Here is a 15,234-nt window from a genome sequence, read left to right as displayed (position 1 = left end):
CCTAATCAACTCAAACGAGTTGATCGTATTCTTCCAGATTGACCATCGGTAGTTGGTGTCCACGAGAAAGTGTGCAACCCAACCCTTGCCTTTAGACTGTTAGACTAGATCCAATGGTCATCTAAGTGATTTAAATCATCCAAATCTCATGACTATTAAGGAAATCATATGCTGACTGTTTGGGGAAATAACATTCGTATCAATTTTATAAATTTAAAAAAAAATAAATAAATAAAATGTTACTGTTGCCACACCAACTTTTACTAACGCCGCACCAACTGTGGGCAATTCTTTGGTGATTTACATACGAATTGGTGTGGCAATAGTAGCTCCCCTTCAAAAAAAAAAAAAGAATCCATTGGCAGAGATCCTCAAACACTCTGGATTAACATTTTGTTGGCATACAAAGACGATAAATCCTTTCTTCTTAATATCAATTTCCGATACTTGATTGCATCGAGTTATTTGGGGGGGCAATTCTCCATCTTTACAAGATGATGAATTTTGATCAATAGATTGGATTCATTGTATCCTAGAGATGCTTCATTAGATCCTTATTTGCAAATCTGAGTAGGAGCAAATAACATCTTAAATACGTTGATTAGGTGCCTCCTCGAGTTCAAATTTTCATATTCTGGACCACATCAATGAAAGATCTTATAGTAATCAATTCATAATCCAACAAACAATTGATTCGTTTGATTGATTTGATCATTTAGAGGATATATAAATGTGCATTAAATAAAAGATTTAAATATGAAAATAAGAAATTTATTTATGTAAAACCACTAAATTAAAAATGAGCTTAAGCAAATTTAGGTAGTGTTTGTTTGTGCTATTTTTCAGTAAATTCAGCACTTTTTGTCAAAATAGCGCGCGTTTGTTTACTCTATATTTTCAGTGCTTATTGCTGAAAATAAGTGAAAAAAATTCAACACTATTTTGATGCTGAAAAAAAGTGCTGAAGCGGTAAGCACTTTGCTTTTTTCAACACGGACAAGTATACCCTTCGTTTTTTTAGCATGGACAAGTATGCCTTTATTCTTAAAAGGATATTACCTCTTATATCCCATGGATAAGTATATAAGCACCCCACAAATTAATAAACCCACACCATGGCTAAATTATTTTGTCTTATATGAGTTAAAAGTTTTGGAATGAGTTGATTTTTGGTGAGGATGATCTCATTAGTATATAAGCACCCCACAAATGAATAAACCCACACCATGGCTAAATTATTTTGTCTTATATGGGTTAAAAGTTTTGGAATAAGTTGATTTTTGATGAGGATGATCTCTACAATGAGGAGATCATCCTCACAAAAAATCAGCACATCTTGAAACTTCTAACTCTATCAAAACAAGTTCAAGAATCGTAAATCGTCCTTTAAAAAAAATATATATATATTTTTGACGAGTTAGAAGTTTCAAAATGGATTGATTTTTTGTGAGGATGATCTCTAGACCATCCTCACTAAAAATGTGCTCATTCCAAAAACTTTAACTCATATAAAACAAAAACAAAAAAAATTGGCTATGGTGTAGGTTGCCCTTATTAATTCAAAAGGTACTTTTATAATTACACATCCGTTATTTCTATCAAAAATTATTCATCCAAAATTAAGTTATTTTAATGTTGATTTCAAATTTTGATGACTTGTATGACATTATTATTTTTAATTTGAAATTTGTGGGCTTTCATAAATAGAAATTATTATTTATAAATTGAAGATTTGAGTATTATTTATTATTTAAAAATGAATTATATTTTAATTTTATAAGAAATAATATATTTTATTATGTTTGATAAGAAATAAGCATTTGAAATATGCAAATAATGTATAATATGATTTTAAGGGTAACAAAGACAATTTACTAGCTTCAGCAATGTGTAACATATATGATTCAGCATCTAAACAAACAACTTTTTTAGTACTTAAATTCAGCTCTTAATGCTATTCAGCACTTATTTTTTTATAGGTGTAACCCTTGTTCTAGGTTCATTTTGCACCAAGGGGGAAGAAATCAATCTATCTCAACGGTCCAACCCATCTTGTCTTCAATGAGACCTGTTTGAATGCCTGTAAGGGTTGGGTACAGTAAATGAGACACAGTCCCTACTCCAGTTTTGTAATCAATCCTGCACAAACATGGTGAATATCTTGTAACATGAGTTAACACTTGCATCATCCATAACGATATCATAAATTTAATGATGTTTCAATCTGAATGTGTGGATTGCTAAACAGTGCATAAAGCTAAATTTTGCACGTATTTAGAATTACTCTTGTATGTATGTTGTCATGATTTGAGTTTTTATTACAAATAAATATCAAGGAGAAGCGCAATCAGTTGGGGAATTCACCTTTTACCCTGGTATGTGATACTGCCTACTGGAGCAACAACCACTGCAGTTCCTGTGCAGAAAACTTCATGGGCATCAGCCAATTCGTCGACTGAAATAGGACGTTCTTCAACCTGATCAAGATTGGGAATATTGCTTAGAGTTTTTACATGAACGATCATGTTTGTGTTCAATACATTCTCAAGATTAGACCATTCCAACCAAAACAAAAAAAAAAGTTCAAAATATTTAATTTTTCATCTGAGTGAAGGTGAACAATGGTCTTACGTTAGAAGGAATTTGCAAGTTTAAGGTAATAAAAGAATGAGAGGAAAGTTCGAAAAAGTCGTGGATTGAGTTAGTGAGTGGATATTATCGTAATTCGTTAGGATGATACCAAACTTTTGGGTAAGGCTTTGATAATGATGAAAAATAAATAAATAAATTCCATACCATTTGGAAAGGGAATACCTAAGAAAAATCCTGCATTATAAATTGGTTGGAAGCCAACTAAATTAAACATAAAATGAGTGCATGTGGAAAATCATCGTAATCCTTACGGAGACATCAAAAAAAGAAGAAAAAAAATCTAAAAGATTATGGAAGGCTAAGAATATGTGGTATTCTTTGGTGGATGTTGCATTCTTGGCCTTGCACCACATGGCATATACAAGCCTAACATTACATGCATGCCTAATCTTGTTTTGATGTCACTATGCACAATGACATGTACCGAACCAAATTGGTCACATGACACATCATGAAGGATGCTATGCATGTCGAATGTGGACCTGTCTATTTTTCAACATTTATATGTTGTAGGTTGGTTTGTTGTCGAGAATTTTTTTTTTCCAGAAAAATCGTTCATGTAAGACTCAGAGCTATCTGGTGCAAGATAATGTACCTGGTAACCACAATCACGAGCTATGGTGATGATGCTTTTTCTAGTGATTCCAGCAAGAATTGTTCCCTCTATAGCTGGAGTTGATATTACATTACCCTGCAAGAGAGTGGGAGAAAAATAAATCTAGTTTTGTTTTTTTTGTTCTGTTTCATAATATTAATTAGTAGTGTTTATAGATTTCAAATATTTTTTTGGCGAATTTTAAACCCATTTTGATAGTTCATACTTAATGAAACAATTCAATCATGTTTGCATAGATCAAGGAACATTTTCACATCCAAAACCTCGAAAAAGCAACATTGATGCTAAGAAATAAGTTACAAATAATGAATAAATTAAACTGTAATTATGAACTAATGAATAAGTGATACCTTCACGATGAAAATATTGCAAGAAGAAACCTCTTCTAGATTTCTTTTATTCGTGGAGTCAAGGTATAAGACATCAGAGAACCCTTTACTCTTTGCTTTAGTTTGTGCTTTGAGAACCTACACATTGGGACAATATCATAATAAAAACATCCCACAATAAACAGGAACCCAAAAACTTATTTTCTAAATTTGCAAATTATTGATAAATTGTAAGAGACAAACTTGTGAATGTTAAATGCACGAAAGAATCAAATTGGAGACATAGATAGAAGAATCCTCTGTCCTATATCTGCACCTTTCAACTAATGTGGCTTAGAAAATAAGCTCATCTTAAGAGTCACCTTGACATTATGAACTAAAGTTGTAAAACACTTAAAAATTATTAAATCATCATCGTCAAACCTCCCAATAAGTATGAAATAATCCAGTCAAGTATGAAAACGAGCAACATTTTAAAAACACTTAAGATTATTTATTAGTGGAATCAGCAATTTCAGTTAAATTAAAATTTGAAATTTATGATAACTTACCGGTGCATAGTTGGCAATTGTTTTGATACCCCCGGTTCCACCAGGGATGGCACGTTGGAACTCTTCCTGAATAATCAAGTTCAAGGGTGCCATTCCCTCCTATATAGAGAACCAAAATTACCAACAACATCCTTTTTACTAAAATTAAACCACTCTTAAACAGAAACAAACAATCACCTTGAAATAGTTACCGACAGGCGAAGCATATATGAGGAATGTGTACTCTGGGGCAGGAGCCAAACCCAAAACAGGTCCACTTCCAATGAGCAATGGCCGTATATATAGAGACCCTTTCCCTGGCGGTGGTACCTATTTTCGACCCGAAATATAAATTACAATTGAAAGTAAGAAGAAATTAAAGAGTAGATAGGCGTAAAGAGAAATTACCCAACGCTTGTTAGCTAGAGCAGTTTGCTTTACAGCATCGACAAACTGCTCAATTGAGGGTGATGGCATACACATCCTCTCGGCACCCATTTTTAAGCGCCGAGCATTCTCTTCCGGGCGGAATAGAAGGATAGCATCATCTACTTTCCTGTACGCCTTTAGACCTTCGAACAATCCCTATTTGGATTTTTCAACCAACAATTGTTTATGGCACTAAAGTTAGTTATAGAGAGAAGGTTTCAATCAGTTTCCAGTGTAAATCTAACACAAAATAAAAATAAAAAGTTCATGTATTAGAAATCACGGCTAAATGCAAGTGGAGCACATTTTCCTCTTTACAAATATTTATTTATGTAAGATGGACATGAAAGTGAATTTTAAACAGTAATTCCTTTAAACCAATAATTACTTGTTCACCTTTCTGTTCAAATAGAAAAAATTACCTCCCCTCATCATCGCCGACTACACCTTGTACCATCAATTTGTGGTTTGCAGTATAAAAGTAAATCTATTTAGCATAGCTTTTGAAAAGAAATTTTGATACAAACCATGCTGATAGAAAAAAAAATGTAAGATAGATGCCACAATTTTTCTATAACTAACCAAAATGGTCAAGATTCAAGAATATTTTTCTCTACTTTTTCGTACATTCCTCTGTTAGTTCAACTCGGACTTGATAAAGAAAATCACAGTTTTATCCTTTCTTAGAAAGAGAAATTTCATAATAGATATCCTCTCAAAACCAATATAAAATAACAGTGAGAGCAATTTCATAACAGACTCACAACGGTTTGAATTTCTTAGAGAACAAACGAGTGCTACTTACTTGTCCATAGTTTAGGACTCCGGATGATGGGCTCAACTCAATGTTTCCATACAGGTTGAGTTCACCACGTGAAAAATTCCCATCTTGAGAGCATTTCATGACATACATGTAATCAGTTGGCATTAAACCAAATCCAAGTTGATCCCAATTCACATCTGCATACTCGTCAGCTGCCCTGATATTTGTAAGGAAAAAATTAGTTCCATTAATCTAACATTTAACCGTGAAGTTGCAAGTTTACGATGACAGCATAATACATATCGAACTGAATGAGAAGCATACAATCTCACACATTGCCTTTTTTTCATCACCCATATAAAAAATTTACGATAGAATTCGTTAAATGTCTACGATAACAACAATAATATACGATTTCATAGCTTGAATTTGCAATGTTAAATAGTCACCTGTAAGAAGTGGGTTCACACATTGGTTGCAAAGAAGACGAAGTTTGAGATGTAAAGCTTGCATTTGATCCGACCTGCAAAATACACAAGAAGATATTAAGTTGCTTGAATTGTTAATAAATGAATTTTACTCTGTTTGACAAGCGAGATAGGATCGATTTTGTGTCATTTTATCATTTTTTTCTCATTCAACCCTTGTTAATCAATTTAAGGTGTGTTTGTTTTGTTTCACTTGTATCAATATCAAAGAAAAGCAGTTTTTTATTTATTTATAATATTGGGAACCCAACATGGAGAAATTTTTTAAAAAAAAAGACACAAAACCCATCAAATAGAGAAGCCTAAAATTACATAATTTTAATGTGTCAACAACTTCCATGTCCAACACCGGAAATAAAAATCCATCAAATTCCTTACAACCCAATATAAAGAAAAATCAGTTTTTCTTGAAAACCCAATACTAAAAATTATTCTTAAAAAAAAAAAAGAAGATAAAATCCATCAAATTGAGGATCCTAGAGTTACATAATTTTACAGTCGTATCAAACACCAAATATAAGAACCCATCAAATTCATTACAACTAAATCAAAGATAGAAAAAAAAAATTAAAAAAAGTTGGGGAGGTTCCCTCTAAATCTTGATAAGCTTCAGCAATAAAACAACAAAATTGAGAAGAACAAAATAACCTTGGAAAAAAAGGAACGAAACATCGAAAAGTTCATCGAATTTCGAAGGGTGGTAGTCCTTTGAAGAATCATGGTTACTCTCTTTCCCTTCCCTTTGAAAACTGTTATAATTAATTCCCTCCAACAAAAATTCAAAAATTCAAAACTATGCAGAGAATACAAATAGATCAATATAAGAAGAGTCCTTAGTGCAGAGAACTTGAGACAGAGAGATATTAAAGGAGAGAGAATTTAAAAGGAGAAGAAGATCAGAGTTACAACTTCTAAAAAGGTAAGAAAATAAAATATTAATCATGGTCGTGTACCAAACAAATCTATCCTTTCATCTTAAAAAAAAGGAAGAAAAATAAATAAATAAATAAATTTTTGGGGATCCGAAGAAACCGTTAGTACGACCCATCCCTTCCAACAATAATCCCAAAACTTGTTACGTCAATGACACGTGCGGTTGTCAGTTTATCACGACTCTTAAGTCAGATTATCACGACTCTTAAGTCAGATTAGCTGACAAGATTTCCACGCCGCAGCAGCGTCAGCTTGGATTTATCTCAAAACACTCTCCTTACTAACTTAATAATATTTTAAATCTTACTAAGGTTGTTTGGCCCACATGATTTACCACATTGGCAATCCAACATGACAGCTCTAGATTTGATGGGAAAACTCATACTCTAAAGAAATAAACTCTTCAAAAAATACATATGTTGTGCGTTTTATACAAGATGTCAAAATGGATGATTACGAACTCCCAAAAGTTAAAATTAAAATTCAACAATGAAAAATAATATTTTTTCTGAAATATTTTTTTCAAAATTCTTAAAATTTCTTCTTTTAAAATCTTGTGTTATCGAATCATGTTTTTAGATGCCAAGATATGCACTCTCAACCCTTAGTAAAATTTGAAATCTTATTAAATTAGTCACATTAGTATTATTAGTCTTTGTCCATATCTCTGGAAGTTGGTGGCCGACATGATGAGCCACTAAGGTTATCTAATAGCTCCACATGGTATTCTTGTTTGAATCCGCCTAGCCTCACTAAGTTAGTAAGATTTCACCCTCACTAAGGAGGGGTCGTTGGTCTCATCTTGTGGCATTAAAACAAGATCTGATGCTTTAGGATTGTAGAGGATAAAATTCTATATATTTTAAAGAAAAAAAAATTATTTTTTACCATTTAACGTCAATTTTAAGTTTGGAAGTTATATGAAAATTCAGTAACTATTCATTTTAAGAATTTTGGATCAAATTTAAAAGAATTTTTTTTCCTTTTTTTTTTTTTTAGGATTTAAATTTTTTGAAAAAACTTAGAGGACTGTGGTGTTGGATTGATGATGTAGTAATTCATTTAAGCAAAACAATCCTTAGTAAGACAAAATCTAAGTAAGTAAGGAAAACATTTCTCTTCTTGTTCATATTTGCTTGGGAGTCCAACCTTGTCTTGGCTGTGGGGAGTGGATGAGGTCAAATAATCCCACTTTTGTTTTTTCCTATAAAGGCGAGTTCCCAAAAGACTCTGTCCAAGGAATCTATCACCATTTCTTTGATAGATAAGGATTCAACATTTTCCATCTTTAATGTCTAATTAGATAGATTCATATCAAATGGATTAGGAGACATGATAAGGATTAATTAACTTGTTTTTTCATCATTATTGTCTAATTGATAAGGATTTAACATTCTCTATCATTATCGTCTAATTAATTAGATTCGTTTCAAATAATATAGGAGATCAAGAGGAATCATTTTAAACGAAAAGAAGGGTACCAAAGTGAAAGCCAACTACTACATAACGACAAATTGATGCAGACGTCATTTGCGAAAAATGAAGGTATGATATATTAGGTACCTAGATATTAGTATTAGGGAGTATAATAATATAATAGGTCATGTTTCATAGTAGTATTACTAGTTGAGATTAGGATTAAGATTATGATTATTAGTTGAGATTTTGATTATGATTAGGATTGGATAAGGATTAATTTGAATTTAATTAAGATTAAGATTAGTTGGTTTTATCTATAAATACTTCATGTATTTTGGTTTTAGGTATCAATGAGAAAATTAATCAAAATCCTTTTTGATTTAGGAGATTAGGAGATAAGAGATTAACCATCTCAAATGGTTCAAGGTCCGATCTGTCTCTAATCAAATCAATCTCTAATCTCATTCGTCTTTTATTCTTTATTTTGTAATTTGATCATCTCGATACGATCTAGGATGGTATCAATGATATGATCTAAGAATGGACCTAACCTCATTCGTCTTTTATTCTTTATTTTGTGGTTTGATCATCTCGATACGATCTAGGATCATATCAATGATATGATCCAAGAATGGACGTATCACCACTATCTAGGAACTTTTTTTTATAACAATTATTTAGGCACTTTTGGTATATTGGTTGCGTTCATATTAGAATCACGTGAAGTTTGATTGCGCATGGAAAATAGAGGAAATTTTTATTTTGTTTGAAAAACACACATTCTTGGCATTTGATTTCCTATTTTTCCTCAAATTTCACTTCTCATCCTTCACGATTTTCACTCTAAAAGGATAAATGAATTTCCTTCAAATCCACTAGAAAATGATTTTCCCACAATAGTTTTAAAACTACAAAACTCTAGGAGTCAAGTCAATTAAAAATATATTCAATTTATAAATATATTTAATTATTATAATAAATAAAATCCTTTTTCTCTAGAAAATATTATATAGCCATGATAGAGTTTCTGACCGAACACGATTCATTTTTTGAGTTGATTCGTTCAAGTAGACAAGTTGATTCCATTAGATTTTGGGGTCGACTCACCTCAAAATCCAATGGAATCATGGTTTCAAAACTTGGTTTCACGTCTCATCTCGTTCAGGCCCGGTACCAAGTCGTCTTGGAAGAGTTTTTCGATACGTTTGAGATGTCTCGTTCAAAAAATTAAAAAATTGAACATGTATTAAATTTCGGTCAAAAAAAGTAACTTGTGAGTTGGTATCGCTCAACTCTGATACCGAATTAACTCGCACGATACGTCTCGATCTCGGATGAGTTTTAAAACCATGAATGGAATAGAGACAGCTGGGCTGAGTTTCAATTTGAGTAGGCGAGTTTTAAAACTATGCTAAAAACCTACTCTCTCTCTCTCTCTCATATTTTCCTCGAGCAATAAAATGGTGGAATTCACTTTTCCATGAGATACATTTTCTAAAGAATTCGTATGAAATGTACGAATTCCCTGCAATTTGACTCTCGGTGGAGAAAATTGGATATAACAAAATGAGTCGTGCTGTAGTGACCTCAACATTGGATCTTATATTGCACATCTTGACATGAAAGTGGATAGGAATCATAGATTCTTTTGTACTCATATCTCAAGGAAAGTATCATGGTTCCGATAGATTTTCACGTTAGGTTGTCCGATGTAAGGTCACTTTAGCATTATTCTTAAAAAAATTCATGGAGAAATTTGCGATAACCTCATTTTTGGCTGAATTTTAGATCAAATTTTTTAATTTCAAAATCGAATAGAACTCGAATTTTTCTAAAATTGATTTTTGCCGTATTCCGAATTGCAAACAAGGCTCAAGATACAGTCAAGATTCATGTGTACTAGCAGAATTTTTTGTTATCTTCTAAGTAATCTTTGAGCTTTTTGATAGAAAAATTCGAAAGGTTCCAGGTCCTAACACCTTGATGAGAATTATAGATCTCAGATATTTAAACATGAATAAATCAAGAAATAGCAAATTTTGTCGATGAGAACGGAAGTTATAATCGTTCAAAAAACGGATATGCTCATGAAACGATCTTTAGACCTTTTCTTAGAAAAATCGAAAGGGTGTTCTTAGCTCCGACTCCATGATGAAAAGCATTGACCTTGGAAAGATAAGCAATCTAAAGCCAAGAAACATTGAGTTTAATTAACGAAAAATGCGACTAGAAGATGATACAGAGATCATGTTCTATTACAATTTCTATTAAAGACTTGTGATATTTGAACAATATTTTAAATACTCTAAACTTCTAATTTTCAACACTATTTCTCATGGATTTGAATTAGTTCATAGTTAACCCATCAAATGAAGATAAAATAATAAATAAATAAAAATTACTTACCTTGAAAATTGTTTGTTGAATCTTTAATGAAACTAAGAACTCCCCTTGTGCCCTTTGATCTTAGTGTCACTAAACTAATCAAATCAGAGAAAATAATTAGTGCTCCATATTGGAGAGAAATGGAAGAATTTATTTATTGAGAGATAAGAGAGAGCATACTTTTGATAGATGGAGAACTTTATATAAGAGTTGTGGGGTTACAAAAATTGAAATTCATCTACGACATTTATGATTTAAGAGAATTCTCTTTTTTCCTAATTTCACCCCCACACATGCATTCAAGCTAAAGATGTCAAGGTCAAAGTATTAAATACAAATTAAGTGAACCAAACAAATAGGTAACCTTGGCCTGTTACAAGATAGGTCCAACTAACGTCCACATACATAGGATGGGAGGGCCCTTACTTGATTTTATTTCCTCTATTTTTCCATAAAGTATAAAAGGACATTAAGAGATGGGAAAATCATTTTTATGGGGGTGAGAAATCATTTTTAAAACTTTAGCAAAAGTCACGGAGAAATGAATTCGGCAAAAAGTACACTACCATATACATGAAAATCACATTTTTCAGCTATACAAGAGTCACATTAATGACGTGTTTGATTACACGGCAAATATCATGAAAAATCGAGATTTGAAAGTGTTTGACGCGTCCAAGAAAATATTTTTGCGGGAAAAGATATTTTCTCATGCACATAATTTGTCGAAGTGGAAGGTAAATCAATTTCTTATCTTATTTAGGATCTACTCTTTGTCTTCATCATTATCTGTCAAACCATCAATTCCCTTTAAAAATAAGAAACACTCTCTTTTGCATTTAATCTAATAAAATTAAAAATCAAGATTATTGTGGATATGTCACAACTTGTACATTGAATAATTTAAGAACATTGAAAAACATTTATAGAATCATAGAACTAACAAGTGAAATAAAATTTTACCCAATAAGAAAACTCCATGAATGTGTCATTTGGGGTGTTAATAGAATATATATATATATTTTTTTTGTTGTTGTTGTTGTTAGATTTTTGTTTTTTAAGAATTAGAATTTTATATGAGCCTAATCATAATTATAAATAGCTACCGAAATTGTTTGAACGAGTGTTCTACTATTTTGCAATGTTGAGATTATAACTTGAGCCAAACTTTTGTAATGTTTGAAAAGTATGTTTTTGGTTTAAAATAATATGTTTTCTATTACTTTTTTATGTCACTTAAACAATATAAAATTATTTTTCATAAAATTTTTCATGATGTACATAAACGGTGAAAAAAGATTTACTTGACCAATCATTTGTCTGGCAAATAATTTTTCAAGTAATATTTCCCTGCAATCAAACAGACCCTAAAAGATGTTAGGCTTTCCCATTCAAAAAATTTGAATTATTGAGACAAGAAATTAAATGAAGGATTTTGTTAACGCACACCATAAGGTGCAATAAATACACTTTGAAAATTGAATTTTGTATTGAAAATGCCCTTAAAAAATTATTTTTTATATCAAAATATCCTCGGAATCCAATTTTCAAAGTGCAATAAATACACTTTGAAAATTGGAATCTTAGGGTATTTTGGTAAAAAATAATTTTGTGAGAAAAAAAATCATTTCCATTTGAGTATGCCATTTGGTGTAGCCAGACTATTCCAACTCAAAGGTAAATGATTTCTTATAAATAAAATAAAATAAAAAATTTGACGTGGCTATCTCACTTTCAAAATTTCAAAGGAAGCCTCTCCTTTGTGTTACATGTGGCATTTTAGGAGTTTTTTTAAATATTATCATAAATATAAGGGTGTAAAATAAATATAAAATACCATGCGTATTGTAACGAGAAGGGTTTCTTCAAAATTTTGAAATGGGCTGGCCTCTCCAAAGTCAGACTCCTTGTCCTCGGGGTAACGCATGCTGAAGTGGGCCCAGCCGTTACCCCCATGGTGATCACCCGGACTTGGTGGCCAAACTATTAAATACAAATTAAGTGGACCCAACAAATTGCTCTACCTTGGCATGTTACAAGATTGGTCCCACTAACGTCCACATACATGGGATGGGAGGGACCTTAGTTGGTTTTATCATCTCTATTTGCTATATAAATTATATAAGGACATTAAGAGGTGGGAAAATCATTTTTATCGGATAAGAAATTACTTTTAAAACTTTAACAAAAATCACGGAGAAATTAATTAGGCAAAAATTGCACTACTATATACATGTGTAGGCATCAAAATTTCATGATGGTTCTTACAAATTTTGTAAATCAAAGCAAAGTCCTAAAAAATCATAAAGAGGCCCCCCACATTCAAATTGGGCCATTGATAAAAAAATGTGTCTCCTAAAACTTAGGTTTCGACTTTCAAAGATAAAGTCCATGATTCAGAAAGAATCCAAATGATCCACATTAAAGGGTCTTACACTCAAATAAATGAGTTTGATCCCACCAATAATCCATAGAATCCTAAAAATATGATTTTGACTAGTTTAATCTTTAAACAAATCAATCAAAACTCTTTAAGTTGAGACATAATTGAAAAGTTAAATTATCTTTTGGTCTATAAATATCAGAACTTCTCTCATTTGGAGGGGATCGAGAATTATTTTCTCTCAAAAAATAGAAACTCTCCCTTTAGAGAAGAAGAAACTCTCAAGCCCTCCTCCAGAGAAAAAGTAAAGTTATTTAGAGATCCGAACTCCAATTAAAGAGAAAGTCAAGCATAAAGCCTTTCTCCGGAAGCAAAGAAATCATTCTCAATCAATAAAGCATGAAATCTGGAGAGAAGAAAATCTACAAAAACCTCTACAAAAGATCAAGCACAAACAAAACCACTATTTAAGCAACTTTCTCAATCGATAAAGCGTGAAGTCCGAAGAGAAAAAAAACTACATACATCATCTTTATGTAGTTGACTATTAATTAGAGGAAAACATTGAGATTTGTATCTCCATTTTCATTAAGATAAATAAAATCATTTGTAATCTTATTTCATGAATCTCAAGGTAAATTTGTTAAAATTTATCGTCGACAAATTTCTAGCATGCCTGATGGGACAACCTCTGCCTCTCATCTTTCAATCAACTGCAAAAAAAAAAAAAAAAAAAAAAAAAAACATCAACCAAAGCATCAATGGCATCTCACAACGTTAACGTTATCGCATTTGTCTTTGTTAAAAAAAGTAAGAAATTATTTTCCTCTAACCTTGAATCTATGCAGGTTATCGATTGCGATCATCATATAATATGAACAATGATGAAAATTGATGGTTCCAAACTAGTTAAGTCTCTTCAGCATCACCCAAAAAATGTGCCACAAAAACGACACTCACAATAAAAACATTGTGGGCAGACGTTGTAGAAAACGACTCATCGAATTTTGGATCCGATTCGAAGTCAAGCTAGGAATCGTCCGAATCTCTATCAATTACTTCCCTGTTGCAAACTCATACCTCTACCAAAGTAGCGATGACAACTAGAGTGCTAACAGTAGAAGAACAAGTTGCCCAGATGACAGACACCATAAATAAGCTTACAAAAACGATAAAAGAAAAAGACTTTCAAATTGCAACCATTGTCAATTGTTTGAAGTAGAAGAACAAAGAGAATGAATCAAGTATTGGACCCTCGCATCCTCCAAGATTCACTCTTGAAGCGAACACAACTCCGAGTGAAAAAGAGTAACAAAGAGACTATTCTAACTTGTGACATGCTATGCTAGACCCACCACAAGGATCTATTGCCTCGTTTTCTATTCAATAATTGCATGCAATGATCACTAAGATCATTTACACTTAGTATAGAGGTGTGTCATAGTCCTCATTGGTCTACTCCAAATCCTACACTAAACTCATTAAACAAATGCGTCTTCCGATAGGATATCAACAGCCAAAATTCCAACAGCTCGAGGGAAAATGCAATCCAAAATAACACATTGCCTGCTTCATCGAAACTTGCAACAATATCGGTATATTCGACGATTTCATGGTGAAACAATTTGTCTGCTTCCTCCGTGACAATGCATTCAATTGGTACACCGATTTGGAATACAACTCAATAAACAATTGGGATTAACTAGAAAGAATATTCATTGGCCACTTCTACAGCACTAGAAGAATAGTAAGTATGTTAGAGCTCGTTGCCATCAAACAAAGGAAAGATGAACAGGTCATCAAGTACAGTGAACGCTAAAGAAATATTTTTCGCAACTGCATGGATCGTCTCTCTCAATCTTCTGTTATCGAGATGTGTATTCAAAGGATGCATTGACAACTCCTCTATATCCTAAAAGGAATTAAGCCACACACTTTCGAAGAGTTAGCTATTCGAGCCCACGACATGGAACATAGTATAGTTGTGCATCAAACTTCACGACCAAGTGAACCTAGAAGATAGGATAAGAAGGATGACAAATCATTCAAAACTAAGGAAGTTTTGTCTACCACCACCAACAAACCTGTCAAAATCACAGGTAAGAGAAGAAAATATCGACCAAGAACTGATTCGACACAAAAAAAGGAAAAGCTTGAAAAACTTTCAAAGAGCTTGAGGTGAAAGAGTACATTTTTCTTGATAATGACATCTTAGGCATGTTCGAAGAGCTGTTGAAATTGAAGCTCATTGAACTTCCAATGTTCAAACGACCTGATGAAGCAAGTTGCGACAATGATCCAAAGTAT

General features: G+C 32.3%; 1 protein-coding gene across 1 annotated transcript; it reads right to left on the bottom strand.

Annotated features, from left to right (window-relative positions):
* Window positions 1-1,819: 1,819 nt before the first annotated feature.
* LOC147409376 (branched-chain-amino-acid aminotransferase 2, chloroplastic-like) lies at window positions 1,820-6,798 on the bottom strand. The gene is made up of 10 exons (XM_086428230.1): window positions 6,456-6,798; window positions 5,769-5,842; window positions 5,362-5,536; window positions 4,536-4,712; window positions 4,326-4,457; window positions 4,149-4,247; window positions 3,619-3,735; window positions 3,248-3,343; window positions 2,365-2,477; window positions 1,820-2,139 (listed from the first exon to the last, which is right to left on the bottom strand). The coding sequence occupies exons 1-10, from the start codon at window positions 6,525-6,527 to the stop codon at window positions 2,025-2,027; spliced, it is 1,170 nt and encodes a 389-aa protein (XP_086284356.1). The 5' UTR covers window positions 6,528-6,798; the 3' UTR covers window positions 1,820-2,024.
* Between the last annotated feature and the right edge of the window lie 8,436 nt (window positions 6,799-15,234).

This window comes from Akebia trifoliata, chromosome 2 (assembly GCF_017979445.1).
Source record: "Akebia trifoliata isolate Shusen 1 chromosome 2, ASM1797944v1, whole genome shotgun sequence".
Classification (NCBI taxonomy): Eukaryota; Viridiplantae; Streptophyta; class Magnoliopsida; order Ranunculales; family Lardizabalaceae; genus Akebia; species Akebia trifoliata.
Note: the sequence above shows the minus strand (reverse complement) of the source record. Positions and strands in the feature narration are given on the sequence as shown.

Excerpts from the sequence above, each read along its gene's own strand:
- LOC147409376 (XM_086428230.1), bottom strand. The coding sequence starts at position 6,527 with ATGATTCTTCAAAGGACTACCACCCTTCGAAATTCGATGAACTTTTCG. Across the intron at positions 2,478-3,247 it reads CTCGTGATTGTGGTTACCAG|GTTGAAGAACGTCCTATTTC; the intron begins GTACATTATCTT and ends AATCTTGATCAG. Across the intron at positions 2,140-2,364 it reads ATCACATACCAGGGTAAAAG|GATTGATTACAAAACTGGAG; the intron begins GTGAATTCCCCA and ends ATGTTTGTGCAG.